We start from the raw sequence: 14,959 nt of genomic DNA on the forward strand, positions 1-14,959 counted from the left end.
TGTCCAAGTCTAGTATTATTGCATATTTTTCTTATCATAAACAATTCCCATTAAACAGAGCAGAACCAACAAGTAATTGAACTCCACTTGAATGCTTCTCGTAAATGTTGTTTTTCAGGCCGCCTTTGTAAATAAGAATTTGTTTTTAATGACTTGCCTGGTTAAATTAAGGTGTTTTTTTAATGACCACCCCTCCTTGTTCCATTTAATTTGATGTGATTCCTCTCCTTTCATTTACACTGATTGACAACATCATTACTGTGTTGATGTTGAGTTTTGTATGTTTTCTTGTTAAAAAAAAGAAAGAAAAAGTATCTTACTAACAAGTATTGCTTGGATCCAAAACCGGATACATCTTGTTCCTCTGCGCCATCGAGTTCTATTGTTGTCAAAAACACATCATGAACCACACTGTTGCCCTGGGAGACATGTTCCTTCATTAGGTATGTTTTTTAAGATTTCAGTCTTCAGCAACAAAAAAGTCAGACTAGCACATTGTTAGTTTTGGTCTTTTTTAATGGGATTGTTGACCATAAAATAATCATCCTTATCCTTTAAGGTTGGTATGATGGATAAAAAAAATAAGCCTGGACCGTCATGCATCCCTGCTGGCTGGCTGGCACCTATACCACAACCTCAAAAGTTAAAAGAGCCTTTTAATGAACTAGTTGCCACAGTCAATTCTAAGTAATCTGTAGATAAATGACAGGAAGACTGGTACCCTCTGTGGCCTTCACTTCACTGCCAGCACAGGAAAAGGGACATTATTTGTCCAACCAACTCAGCATATAGAGGATCTCTCAGTGGAAATAATGACTATTAGGACAATGAAGGGATTCCCCAAATATCAATTTCAGTGCCCACAAAGAGAGAAGGAGTACAGAAAGAGGGGAAGGGATGGATGTAAGGAAAAGCACTGACCAGTTTGAAGATTTTGAAGAAGTCCAGATTGGCGTAGAGGATGTCCTCTATCTTCTGCAGCCGTTCCTGGCTCAAGGCGCACATGGCGTTGCGGACGCTGTGAAGCCCCATGCGACTGGGGAAGATGATGAAGCGATCCAGCAGCGCCTGGCTACACGCTATGTCTTTAAGCTGCAGGTCTGGGATACCAGAGGCAAACTGGTGGAACAGAAAAATGGAAAGTAAACCTGGAATGTTAGGTTTATCTATGGATATGACTCATGAAACATTGCAATTAGGGCTGAACAATATATCGCAAATGTATCGTTATCGCGAAGGTTGATATCGCGGTATACGTATCGTCGTTAAGACTGCTCGAACTGCATTAAATGATAGGCTGTTCCATGTGCCATTCATTTAAGCTCTGCATGTCAATCTATTTGGCCAATCAGATGAAGCCCTACTGTTCTAATGCCCACCCCCCCATGTAGACACTACTGGCTGAGGTGGTTGTTAAGGCCAGCGAACTCAACACGTTGATCAGACTGAACTGATCTGCTTTGTTACGCCTGGCCTAGGGGGTAAGAATAATCTATGTCTATGTTTGCAGTGAACTCAAAGCAGAAAGACATTAATGCTGTATTAAGTATTCATCTATTTATCGCAGGTGATACTGTCATTACAATAGTCAACATATGTTATCGCATATCGCATGTTTTCTTAATATCGTGCAGCACTAATAGTAATGGCCTCTTTAAAAGTAATTTTAAATGTGCAAACAATATTTGAGTTCTTCAATAATGTTTTTCTCGACACCCCTCCCTCACTGTACTGCACCTGTTCCAGTCGTATTCTTGCGTTGACGAGCTGGTAGACTACAGACTCTGAGAGGCCGGCGTCACGCAATAGGAAGGCCGTGAACACCTCATCATCCTTTAGAATATCATCTACCTTCAGCCCACGACCTAGACAAGAAAAAATCAATAGCAGAGATAATGTGAGAACTAGAAAAGCACTGGAGTATACACAAAGAAATAGATTCACAGTAATACAGATTGGCAAGCAGGTAAAGTCCGTAAAGCAAGAAGATGTGTGTGTATACGCATTTCCCTTCAATTAAACTATTATTAAGAATAACCATTTTATCTGCGCCCTCATGGCCCAGCAATGAATTACTATGTACATACCAGAGTAATGTGAGTCTAACAGAATACCATTAAAGGCAAAAGGGAGTGTAAAGTCCACTGTGATTTATTGTGTTGCTTTCATATGCTTTCATAATATTGATGTGAAAAGTGGTTATTCAAATATTTATAAAGATGTATTAAGTTTACATCCACCAAAAAAAAAAACATCTGACATCTCATACATTACTGCCAATGTAAGCAAACACATTTAGCATGTTATGGTAGGCTACATAAATATGAGTCATTGAAAGTCAGACAGAGACCTTCTTTAAACGAAAGAAAAAGTAAGGAAGTTCCACAATGGACGCAAGAAACCAAACATCAATAGAAAGAGGATGTGTGGACAACAGCTACACAAACAGGCTAAGAGCATTGTGTAGCTGATGATTCAATTAAGTTGGAAGATAAAGGGTATAATTAACCTGTGTCCACTTTTGGTTTTTATACCTTTGGCCAGACCTCAAAGATAGGTCTCATGTTAACAGTCTTTTTCTTGTTTAAAAATAAATATGTGTATTTATTTTGTAACCAACCATTTTATTCTCAGGGGAAGTGCTACTGTCTCAACCATGACCCACACTTGCCCTTTACCTGCCAGCACAGACGGGTTGCTGCGTATCGTGTCCATGAAGTCTGAGAAAGACGACATTTCCTGCCAAAGGCGGCCAAAGTTCTCCACCTCTGTCTCAGTGAGCAGAAGCTCCTGGATGTCCACATAGAACCGTGCCAATCTAGATCAAGACAAAAAAAAACACTTCCAATTAGTCTAACTTATTGATGCATAATATCATCTTTTATCTGCAAATTATTTTAAACATAGATAACAAAACAACACTGCACCATTAAAGACATTTGTATGAGGTTTCTGCTACAGCGGAAGTATACAAGGGTTCAGAGTGCTAGATTAGACTTACACAGAGTTGTTATAGTTTGACACAACGCCTGGAGACTCTCCCCTGGTTGGGTATCTGAAGCAGGGGTTGTGGGAGTTGCAGAAGATGCCCTGGATCCAGGGCAGGATCCCTGTTGAAGGCATGGCCTTGTTGGGGAAATGACCTTAAGCAACATATGAAAAAATGTGGAAAAGGTGAGGACTTGTGAAGTGATTTTGCCAAAGGAATTAAAAGTTATTATAGAGATTCTAGGAGGCAATTTAGTAGGCCTATTTGCCTCTTGATTTATGAAGAATGTAAAGAAAAGAGATGGCTAAAATAACATAATTATGAAGACATGTTCAGTTACATTCATGTTGTCGGTACAGTGGATTGGCCTTCCTCAGCCAAACCAAACCGATAAAAAGCAGCACTGGCCAGCAGATCTCAACCAGGAAGCGGACCTAAACAGAAAATGTTAAAGAGAACTCATATAAACAAAGGTTAATTTGTAAACACTTGTACAAACTGATCCCATACAAGCAATCTGATGTTCTATCATAGCGTGTCTGAGGTTTTTTGTCCAAACCCCCATTCACTTTAATGACAGTACCTTCTGTCTCTTGCGGAGGGTCCAGTTCTTCCACAGTAATAGGCGGATTTGAGAGCCTGTCTTCATTGCTCTGCAGTTTCACCCCCTAGAAGGGGTCATCAGCCTGTGACAAACCTGCACATACACAACTCCATCAGTGATCCATCAGTTGCCCTCTCACAAAGCAATTGGACTATCAAGACGATGACATTTGGGGTCACATAGACCCAGGTATTGCAGGTAAAGATGCTAAATTACTTTACTTGTTGCTAAGGTGTTGCCGCGGTTGCCATGATGATCGATCCAGGTGGGTAAGTGAGTAGGCTACGGGCTATCACAGTTGTTTTATTTTTGGTCCATTTTCACCTTGTGCTTTTATGTGATACTCAACAATAAGACATATTTTAACAAACACTTGACTCTAGCATTGGTTTTGACCTGACCTTGAGTCAAACAGGACTGGCCCCTGGTACCTGGCCTCTAGTATTAATGTGGACTTGTAGAAGGTGGTCTTGACTATAACCATGAAAAGAACACACTTATTAGCACTACTGGAAAACATTCACACACCATTCTGAAATTCTCCTGAGCAAAAACACAACCATTTTTAACAGGGAGGGGAATATAAAATACGAGTTGGAAAAACGTGAGCAAAATTATTAATCCATGTGCTGTTTTGGTTCTGCACGTTAAACAATGAATCTGATTGAATGATGCAGTGTTGTGTCTTCTGTATCATACAGACTAATGAATAGCCAAATTATTTCGGAGCCAAATACAAAAAAATAAGAAAAGAAAAAAAGAAGCCCATCATGTGTACAGGTTATGTTCAGGTGACCTCACAGAATGTCAGACATGAAGAGTAATTGGTTTGGAGTGACATCTCCAATAGATTACATGCAGGCTGAAGATGGAGGGACATAAACAGTTGTCTACAAAAACAAGAGGGTAAAAACTGCAAAGACTATGAAAGGAGGGTAAATAAAAAGGCTATCAATGTGTCCAACCTCTCCAAAATCTCTCATCACTCAACTTGCAATCACACAGGACTTGCACAAGGTTTGACAGAAACGTGTGAACATTTTGTGGCAAACATGTCTCATCGAGAGAGCGGGGAAAAAAATGCTGCATCTATCAATTACTGATAGATGAAGCATAACGGTGAAAAAAAAATAATAATAATAAAAAAACATCCACTAAGGTCTATTTTAAATCCTTACCTTGTGTACGAATCAGTAATTAGCGTCCACATACATGTCAGCTCTTACAACATCTCTCACAACGCTTCTTATTTTGTCGACATAAGAAAAACAACAGTTAATTCTTGTGCTTACCTCTTATGGAAAGATATAAAAGTCGAACGACATCTAGAGAAAAACGGGTTCACAATCGAGCTGAAGTAGGGGAGAAGAGCTCCGAATGACTCCCGAGCAGCCCACACTCTCTCTCTCTCTCTCCTCTGCCTGCAGGTCAGCAACACTCCTAATCTGATTGCTCTAATCTCCCAGGCTCAACTGGGCAGGCAGGAGGGGGGGGGGGGGGGGGGGGGAAGACAACAGTCATCCATTTTGAGGCAGAATTAGGGGGATATCTGCTAGGTAAGAAAAAAAAGAGAGTGGAGAGAGACTGTCTTGTGATATCAGTTGGATCATAATATATAACAAAATGCTTGACAATAGCGGGTCCATCAGAAAGATTTACCTGTTAAAGTTACACTCAATATACGAGGAATTCTTTAAGTTAAAGACCTGAAAATTAAATCTGAATTCTTAATATTGTTACCAGGATTTTTTTGTTGTGTTACACACGTCTGAAATGAGTCACTCCTTGGAACAGCTCGGCAAGGTGGAGCATGTGACAGGGGTGATTAGGTTGGGAGAATGTGACGCCTTGACAGTAGCGTATTAAAAGCACCTGACCTAATGGGAATCTTGTAAAACAGACGAGGCTTACCCCCTAAAACAGTGTTACACACTAAGCTTAACCCTGCAAAAAGTCTGGGCATCCTGGTGGCTCAGTGTGTGTGTGTGTACCAAAAATAACCATGTTTGACTGGATCCAATAGATGTGAAGTAACAAGGTAGTTACATACAATTAAGTGAAATGTATATGGGGCTTATGAGAAAAAGCAATGAAAAAAGTTCACTGAGGGACTAAAAAAGCATGACAGAGAGATGGAAAAATTACTTATTGGTCAATAGGCAGTACATTATTGACAACTATGTCGATCCATTTTTTGAGATTTCTTCTTTTTTTTGTTGCAAAAACTCAAAAAAATTCTCAGTTTCCAGATTCTTAATATTAAGAATTTTCTGAGTTTTCTCCAATGCATATTATTACAAAATGGTAATCTTTGAGTTGTGCTGTTGGTCAGATAAAACAAACAAAATGCAGCCAATATATCCGATTGCGTACATGTTTGAAATACACAATAGTCTACAATTAAAAAGCGACATAGGGATTTGTTGGGCATTTAGTGTAAATTACAGAAAGTAAACATTCCTCTACAGGGCAAAACATTATTATTTCTTTTAAAGTTGCAAATATAACCTTGGTTCACTGAACAAAGATTTAAGAACATTAAAAACTCCATTGGAACAGTTTGAACTACAGGTTTAATTTTGCAGCCAGTACTTGTCAATTGTCCTCTGTATAGTCACAATAATGCAATGAAACAAAGTTACTGCGACAAACATGCAGTATGAATGAATATAAAAAACGTAAACAGATACATAAGGTTTACATACTGAGAAAAGATGTACCAATTCACAGGCTAAGATGGACACATTTAAAAAAGGTAAAAATGTTAAACTCTTTCAAATTGAAAAATGTATCTTAAAAAAGTACTTCCATCTGTTCCTTGTCGAATAAAATACAAAATTAAGCGAATTTGAACATTAAAGGCATCATTGCAATTTGAACCTGCATTAAGTGCATTGTGTGATTACAATAAAATTATTTCGTAACAAATTAAACATAGTACTGAACTTAACTGTTCAAACAAAAAGGAAAACGATAGGCTTAATATTCTTCACAGACATGTGTCAGCTTGTGGTTGGCAAATTTCATTTAAAAAGGTGCAGTGCGTAGAATTGAATGTTTTTTTTTTTTGGAAAAGATTTGGTAGAAATATAATGTAATAATCATAAAGAATGTTTCAATTAGTGTATAATCATTCGAAAAGTTGTTTCTTTTATATCTACACTGGAGTGGGTCACCCTACATGGAGGCAGCCAAGTTGCACCTCCATGTTTCTATAGTAACACAGAATGGACAAACTTAACGGGCATATGCATATTTATTTATAGTTGGTTTCCTCTGGAAATGCACCTGTTGTAAAACGAAGAAGCACTATAGAATAAATAAATAGATACATCTCCTCATCACTTGATATTGTGGAAAGACTTGAGGCAGTGTTGGATGATGCCATCTTTAGTAACTTGATACTTTTTCTTGAAGGCCACTGTAGCTTCTGTAATTATTCGAGAGAGGGAGTGTTGCTATCTAGAACTTTCACCGCTTGCTGCCACTAACTATTCCAATATTACACACTGCACCTTCAAAATTAACAACTCATGTATTTGGTATTTTCAAACACATGACACCAAACAATCAACGATGGCATCACATTTGTAACATTTGCTTACTCTTCTTACTGCTCGGGAGACCAACCACTGTTGACCTATCGACCTTTTTAAACATGTAAAATACAATATATTAGTACTTATAACACTTTTATGGTTTATTGTCACAGGCCTATCTCCCACTCTCATCGTATATGATAAAATATGTTTTTTCCCCAGTATACACTATGGCACAGAGACACATACATATTTACAGATATAATGTTATTTTTCGTTTTGTTTTGGCGTCAGACGAAATGCGCCTCTCTGTGTTCGAGCCCCTGATGTCTCCGAGGTCGCAGTCTTTGGTAGACGGGTTTTGTCTCACTGGGGCTGAGGTCATCGGGGCTGCTGGGCGGGGGGGATTGTGGGGGAGAGAGGCTTGAGGAGGTCGAGACCCCGGGGTCAATGGCACTGTCCGTGGAGTCCTGTGTCTGGAGCCTTGTCTGTGGGGGGCTGCTTGAAAGGGCGGGGGACTGGCTGGCTACCTCCATGGGGTTGGTGGTGGGGGTCAGAGTAGAAGTGGTAGTGGTGGTGAGGGTTGTAACGGTAGTAGTCCAGCTCGGTAGCGTCCTTGCTCTGCTGTTAATGGAAACGGGAGGTTTGTAGAAAGTTCCGGGAGGAGGCTGAAGAGTTCTCGGCGCGCGGAGTGTCAGCGGAAGGTTTGGCATGCTGCCGAACTCGCCGACCGAGTTGTTGTTTTCCCTTTTAGAAGACCAGATGGACTTGGTGGACATTGTGTAAGGGTTGTTGGAAAATATGGTGCTCACACTACTTGTGGTGGGGACCACAGAGGAAGTGGTTACGGCTGGGTTAACAGTTACAGGCATGGTTGCTTTTACAGGTTGTTGTTGCACTCCGGAGCTGTTGGCCACAATCATAGCAGTCCTGGGCGTGACGTCGTAGTGCTTGTACTTCCTGTCCCACGTTCTCCTCTGCATTGTCTGCGTGTCGATGAAGGGAGTGATGTAATAGGTGCTGACGCGCGATGAGCCGCTGTGGCGAGCCTTTTCGGGCTCTGGTATCTCCTGTATTGTTTCAGTATCGACGCTAGCAGCAGCGTTACGGTTATTCCTCTCGCTGATCTGGGCGGGGCAGGGCAGGCGTTCCAGAGGCATGCTGATTGGTCGAGACGCGTGTCTGTTGCGCTGTGTGCGTAGCTGGATCTTTGGTGGTTGGAAGGTGTTTGAGGTGGTGGAGGGGACGGTGGTGGAGGGGACGGTGGTGCTGGGACGGCCGAACACTAAGGTGGACCTCTGGACGTCTCCTCCACTAGACGCCTGCAGCCCGTTGAGTCTGTCCAGAGCAGAGAGCTGCTGCGTTCTGTCTGTCCCCGGCTGGACCTCCTGGACCTCATCCAGGATGTGTGAGGAGGGGATTACTGACGAGTAGCGTTTGTACACCTTGGCACTCTGCAAGGGACAAAACAAAACAATAAGATTACAATCCATGCACCACGTGTATCAATGTAGTTCACTTTGCCTTAAGATGTAATTAATAATGCACATTATAACAAAACGTTATAAAAGAACTTAAATATTTAATTTAATATCTTCTAAAGGAGTAATACATTTTTGTTAAGGATGAAACTTGATGCACAGAACCAGAGATATCGTCATCTTTATTCCAGTAAACAACCACAGAAACAAAATAAAAATACATAAATAAGTAAATAAACAGAAAATGTCACCTCCAAACAGAGAAAGATAGAAGTGACTGGGAACCTCACGGCAATTTTATTTCAAACTTAAACGTTTAGATTCTTCAATCTGAAATGTTTATTATGGCACACCAGATTAAATCAAATGAGCAGGCTAATAAACTCATTTTTGGTAAGGTGGATCAATCATATAACTCTTCGCCAATACAGAAATTATGAACATTAACTTGCTGGGAACGGTAGCTTTTTACAGCCTTCTTAGCAGTAGCTTGTGTTCACTCATGCAGTTTCTTTCTACCAAGTGTGAGATACTAAGACCCAGGATTTCTCCTCTGCCTATTACAACTGTGGGGCTGATGCGACCATGTTTTTCCCCGCTTGACTGCTCATAGTCACAGTCAGTGTAATTGACATGAGGGCAGCGTTCACACCTCTAAATCCCCGCTCACCTCTTTGATGTCCATCAACGAGGCGGAGTGTCTGCTGAGCCTCTGCACCTTCTCCTGGGGCGTGAGTCTGGGTGAAGCCTGACCTGCCGCTGTGGTGTTGAAGTCAGGGCTGGACAGAAGGGACGTGTCAAAGATGGTCTGGTAGTGTCTCACCAGCAGCTCCACCATGAGGGCCTGGTAAGGGTAGTCCACTAGGGAAGACAGGGACACCTCAGCGTCTGTCTGCCTGGGCTTCACCAGCGTGGGGCCAAAGATTATGCCCAGGTTGCTGGCGGTCATCTTGTTCTCCTCTGCCTGCGATGTCACTCTGCGGAAAGAGAAGAGTGATAAATAGATGTATTATAATAAGACATGTTTCAGGTGTTCACATTTATTTAGGTTGTAAAGAACACTTTATTGACTCAGAATCAGAGATATGCCAATATCGTAGCACGGCAAGACCAGCCTCATGTTGCGAGCTTTACATTAGCTTCTCTCCCGCAGATCAGACTGGACTTTCTCCAATCGCCGTAGGGGGGAGCCCGGTCAAAAAATGGCCGGATTTACAACTAGAGTAACCAATCAGGGGCTGCCTTCCACTATGGGACGAACGTTAGGTCTGAATGTGCTAATTTTTTTAACGGGTTTCTCCCCGAGGAGATTGGAGAAGGTCGAGACTGATGAGAGAGGATGGTCTCGTCAGGCTACCAATATGGAGCCATTTATAACGTTTATAAATTGGTAAGTCAGTCTTTGCCATTGAAAAATGTGAGTAAAGATTTCACAGTTGCTTCAGTGACAAAAGTCTCAAAAAGCTGTGATGTGACAACAGAAAAGGGATCCTGCAAATCCAATTAAAAACACCAAATATTTGTAATGTTGAGGCCAGAAAATCTTTCAGATGAAGCATAGAATATTCATTGTACAAATATTGATACTGGTGTCAGATTTAAAAGTAACTGAACACAACCATTAATAGAGCATGAGTTGTGTGTAGTTTGTGCCATTTCCTCTGTGCTTTAGGGAAGTCTCTGTTTCCCTTGTGTCTTATGAGGAAGTGTGTGTTTGTGTATTTGTGCAGAGAGCGACTGACAGAAATCCTGACAAAGGACCAGCTCTGAATGTTTTGTTTACAGCCCTTACCTGTTTAGGTGAGCTAAAAGGAAGCGCAGGGTCCTGTAGTTGGCCGTAGGCAGCTGGTGGAGAAAGTCTCGGATCTTGAAAAGGACTCTGTTGAGATGGACACTGGGCTCCTCTTTCACTACTGTCTGGTTGATCTGACGTTTATCAGCTTCTTCCACAATCACCCTCTGGCACTCTTTGGCCAGGCCGATGAAGTCATTGTAGTATCGATACAGGATCAATGGCTCTGGTAACTTTACACAGAAGGGGAAAAGTTATGTGTATGGTGGTCTCATCAGTGGGAAATGTATTGCATCAGTTCACGCATACTGAATAAAATGAAACACACACAAAAGCCCTCCAGCTAGGTCCCAAGTTATCCAAGTAAAACGTTGTGAAATTTTAGAATTATTCAAGAGGAGGCTTCAAAGGAACCCACTGGGTTTTTGGTCTCTCTCTGCACTGTAATTGTTTGTTATCCTTGTCATTCTGTCTATTTGAATTGTTCAAATCATAAAAAACCTAAAAAAAAAAAAGAATATAAAAAAGGTTTGAGCATTAAGGGGGAACAGTAACTGTATCTTTGACCAACTGCATTGCTAAAATAATAAATAACCTAACTACAAACCGCAATTCTCACTAACATTTTAATTGTTTTTATTAAGATTGTATGACCCACCTGTCTCAGGTACAGCTTGAGAACATTGGCGATGTCGTGAGGTGAGAGGTCAGACAGCTCCACCAAGTCCTTCCCGTTCTCAAACGCCTGACAGAGCTTCTCCACACGTGATTTGGCTCCATTCACACGATAAATCCCCTGTGAGGAAGTAACAGGAACACAGATTGCTAAATTTTATGCTTTAACGGACCAAGACCTTACACACGCTATTGAGGTAAAAAAATAAAATCTCAACATACACAGCTTGAAAATAATCCAAAATGGCAAGGGACAAACCAAGTTTACCTTGATGTTTAGGGCTCGACTCTCAATCTCAGACGTGCACTTCTTGATGATGAAAGGGATTCCGTCCGCGCTGTTCTTTGATGCTTGGGCAAAGTCGATGCCAAACAGGTGTAGTTTGCCTTGCAGCTTCTTATGGCCGCACTGGATGGCAAGTGTCTCTAGACACTTCTTATGGACAGCCAGGGAGCACTGGCAAAGGAGGGGAGACAGAGACAGTTAAATACAGAAATTGAAGGTTGTTGATTGTTTAATACCTTTGATAAAACAATTTCCTACAAATAAAACAACTGATTTTGTATGTTTTGTTTCTTCTCAAACGTAGTAAACTGTCTCTTGTATAAGTCAGCAGCCAAAGGGCAAGAGACCTACATTTATTTTTACCATACAATTAAACCAGCGAATGCATCATAGACATTTTAAATCTATAGATAAACTACATACAGATAAAAAAAGAGCATATGTTCTGTACCTCCTCACACTCGGCTCCATGGAAAACCACCAGACTATCACACTCTCTGCACTTCGACGGCGCTCGCAGTTTTCTGAGCTTATGGGTTTGAGCAGCTTTGGACATCAGAGCATTTCTGAAGGGACCAGGAGAACTGGCTGTCTCAGTCACCATCTCTGCCAGACCTGAACGTCATAAACACAGATGAGGGAACTGACTACTAGACAGGTAACTTCCTGCTCAGTTAGAAAAAAAAATGACAAGCATTTGTTGATGTCACGTCTCTTTATAAATGATAGCTTTGGGTGATCTTTACTGTACTGTTTGTTAACACGTTAATTCACAGCCAGATTCCAGCCACAAGATAAAAGACTAAAATGTATACGCAGTAACAGAATAACAAAGCTGTTACTCATTAACAACATTAACAAAGTGACTGTGTACCAAAGTATGGCACACAAGCCCATAATTGGTATACAATTCGCATACATCTGATTGAGGAGAAGGGTACACAGACATGAAGACTAAACACACACACACATTACCATTGTCTGAGGGGGACAGTTCTCTCTCGTCCAGGTCATCAGCAGAAGACATGGTGCCTGTGGAGGGAGTCCTGGGCAACCGTCGTTTGAAGTCACCTGCACATACATATACAAAAAGAATGAATTCAGATGTGTTCAGAAATTACTTGTAAAAGTAAGGTGATGCCAAAGATTGACTCAAGGATACAAAGCAGGTGCAATACTGGGAGCAGATAAGCTACAGTGCTCTACATGTGTACATTAAGTTGTAAACTTATTCCATAGCAATGAAAAGTGTGGTTAGAAGTGTTGTTCTGTAAAGGGAAGTGCACAAAAATGATTGGTATGTGGATCTGCTGTACAAAGCAGAAGTTTACAGCACACGGACGCGCGAAGGATGATTATAAAAAGAAATGCGTAATGCTTTTGTCCTCGTTAAGTTTTCTTTTGATTTGCTCTGAAGCTATTTCCTCGTTTCTATTTCATCTTCTCACTACCTTTAGCACCTCACTAAAAAAACATGTTTTTAGTCCATTTTTAAGTGACATGATGTGGGTGTTTAAATGTATTTATTTTTTATCCCAAATACACAAATGTGTCCTTTCCTTGTCCCATGTATCCTTTCATCATTTTTATGTGCAAATATCTTTAAGACCTTAAATATTAATACAAAAGAAAAAAAAAGGTTTGAAGTGAAATCCTCTCACCTGGACTCGCAGTGGGTGAATCCATGGACCTGGACTCGCTGCTGCCTCCTGCGCTCTCCGAGTCACTGCACATCCCTCCCTGGCTGCCCTGACTACTGGAGGCCCAGGCGCTCAGCGGGGCCTGGCCTCGCAGGGCTGCAGGAAAACACACAGTCCAACAGTCACACACTGAGCTAACACACGCAGCTAAATGACAGCTTTGCTTCCTGTTTAGTGATATTCTTGGCACCAGTTTTAGTTATTTTCAGAGCCAAGTGGTCACACTAGGGATGTCCATGGTTAACTGGTTAACCGTTAACCATTAAGAAGATCTTTAACCGGTTAATACTAAAGGTTAAACGGTTAAAACATTTTAATAATCTTAATTTCTCTGAAATCCGGACTCTTATTTTGATATCGCTAAACCTGATGTAAGAATGCCAACTGTCGGTAAAGAATGAAACAAGAAGTGTAGGCTACGCTCAACTTTATAATAGGTCCATGGTACGCTCCCTGTCACTAGGTCCATGGTCACGACTTATGGTCACATTACAACACTCCCGTGTCATATGTTTGTATAATTTAATTTACAGCGTGGGCTCCCGCTAGCTTAACATAGCGCTAGCATTAGCCTTCTTGAGATGGATGCTGTCCTGCATCTATCACCGTCTCAGTGAGTGTGTGAGGGAGTGACCGACAGACAGGCAGTGAGTGCCCCTGCACAGACACAGGTCTGCCATGATTGTGTGTCAGGATCAATAGTGAAAATCCATCATAAACAAAAGCGTTAGGGATCATTATGCAGTACTGATAACATCGGAGCTTATCAATATTGCGGTCTTTCAAAATGTTGCCCCGTGCTCAGCACTACTTAGCACCGGGTTTCGGTGGGCTACCCATCCCCTAAGCCTGTGTGTGTGTGTGTGTGTGTGTGTGTGTGTGTGTGTGTGTGTGTGTGTGTGTGTGTGTGTGTGTGTGTGTGTGTGTGTGTGTGTGTGTAAATGTCCCTTTTCAGTCACTTATTGCACTTTCTGCTCCTACATTCGCATACTAGACCTCTTCTCACAACAGACAAAGGTGCTGTGTGAATGTCAAAATGTAGGCATTTAAATTGGCTACTGGTGCCTGAATTGTTTTTAAATTAATATGCCGGTCCTTGGAACAAAAAAAGGTCGGGAGCCCTGCTATAATGCTTCATGTATTTCACTATTTTAGGCTACATTAAATCTTAACGGTTAACCGGTTAATAACCGTTAATTCTGGTGGTTAACCGGTTAAAGAAAACATTCTAAATGGCCATCCCTAGGTCACACACATATTCCAGACTTGTGAGCGTTTGCGTGTTAAGTAACACACAACCGCAAACTGTTTTGAATTTAGTTCTGTGTTATTTTCATGACTCAGCACAGGGCAAGTCCCCGAAAAGCTCATTTAAAGAAACAGGTAGGTGTGCAGGCGATGTGACACACAAAGTGACTACTAGCTTAAGCTGTTCAAACTGTAGCAACAATAGTTGTGTGTTTAGGGATCACCCGCTTCTGAACTACTATATATTCATGTATTATCCTTGTCTGAAAAAGAGATATTTTTATCTATGACTAACAGACGTTATAACTAAAATATGGAACAATATGCCTAAATGTGATGTTAACACCAACCTCCTCTTTTTACATTCCCGTATCATAAAGTTCAATGACCTGGTTGAATATCAAGTTGCACAAATCATGTTCAAAGCTAGAAATAAACTGCTACCAGGTAACATTCAAATACTTTTTTTTGACCGAGAGGGGGGTTACAATTTGAGGCAACAGTTAAACTTTAAGACACTGGCTGTACGCATGACTTTAAAATGTCATTGCATCTCAATTGGGGGTGTGAAACTGTGGAATGGGATGAGCATGGAGCTAAAGCAATGTCCAAACATGATCCAGTTTAAAAAAAGGTTCAAAGCAA

The 14,959-nt window shown here is 41.1% G+C and overlaps 2 protein-coding genes across 3 annotated transcripts in view; both read right to left on the reverse strand.

Moving 5' to 3' along the window:
* LOC307255345 (retinal-specific phospholipid-transporting ATPase ABCA4-like) overlaps nt 1-3,638 on the reverse strand; it is a gene marked incomplete at both ends in the record, with an annotated part of 36,722 nt that extends 33,084 nt beyond the window's left edge. The window contains 6 exons of the mRNA XM_080034026.1: nt 922-1,119; nt 1,738-1,865; nt 2,679-2,818; nt 3,002-3,143; nt 3,330-3,423; nt 3,573-3,638. Of these exons, the coding sequence (XP_079890152.1) occupies nt 922-1,119; nt 1,738-1,865; nt 2,679-2,818; nt 3,002-3,143; nt 3,330-3,423; nt 3,573-3,638 (768 nt within the window). The remainder of the gene's footprint in view (nt 1-921; nt 1,120-1,737; nt 1,866-2,678; nt 2,819-3,001; nt 3,144-3,329; nt 3,424-3,572) is intronic.
* Nucleotides 3,639-6,159: 2,521 nt separating this feature from the next.
* LOC307254947 (rho GTPase-activating protein 29-like) overlaps nt 6,160-14,959 on the reverse strand; it is a 34,811-nt gene continuing 26,011 nt past the window's right edge. For both annotated transcript variants that reach the window (XM_080033519.1, XM_080033520.1), the window contains 8 exons: nt 13,028-13,162; nt 12,342-12,437; nt 11,818-11,981; nt 11,349-11,537; nt 11,064-11,201; nt 10,406-10,638; nt 9,284-9,590; nt 6,160-8,586 (listed from right to left, as the gene is read on the reverse strand). In XM_080033519.1, coding sequence (XP_079889645.1) covers nt 7,423-8,586; nt 9,284-9,590; nt 10,406-10,638; nt 11,064-11,201; nt 11,349-11,537; nt 11,818-11,981; nt 12,342-12,437; nt 13,028-13,162 — 2,426 coding nt within the window. In that variant the 3' untranslated portion in view covers nt 6,160-7,422. The remainder of the gene's footprint in view (nt 8,587-9,283; nt 9,591-10,405; nt 10,639-11,063; nt 11,202-11,348; nt 11,538-11,817; nt 11,982-12,341; nt 12,438-13,027; nt 13,163-14,959) is intronic.

The sequence above is a fragment of the Ammodytes marinus genome (genome assembly GCF_949987685.1).
Source record: "Ammodytes marinus genome assembly, chromosome: 9".
NCBI classification, from domain to species: Eukaryota; Metazoa; Chordata; class Actinopteri; order Uranoscopiformes; family Ammodytidae; genus Ammodytes; species Ammodytes marinus.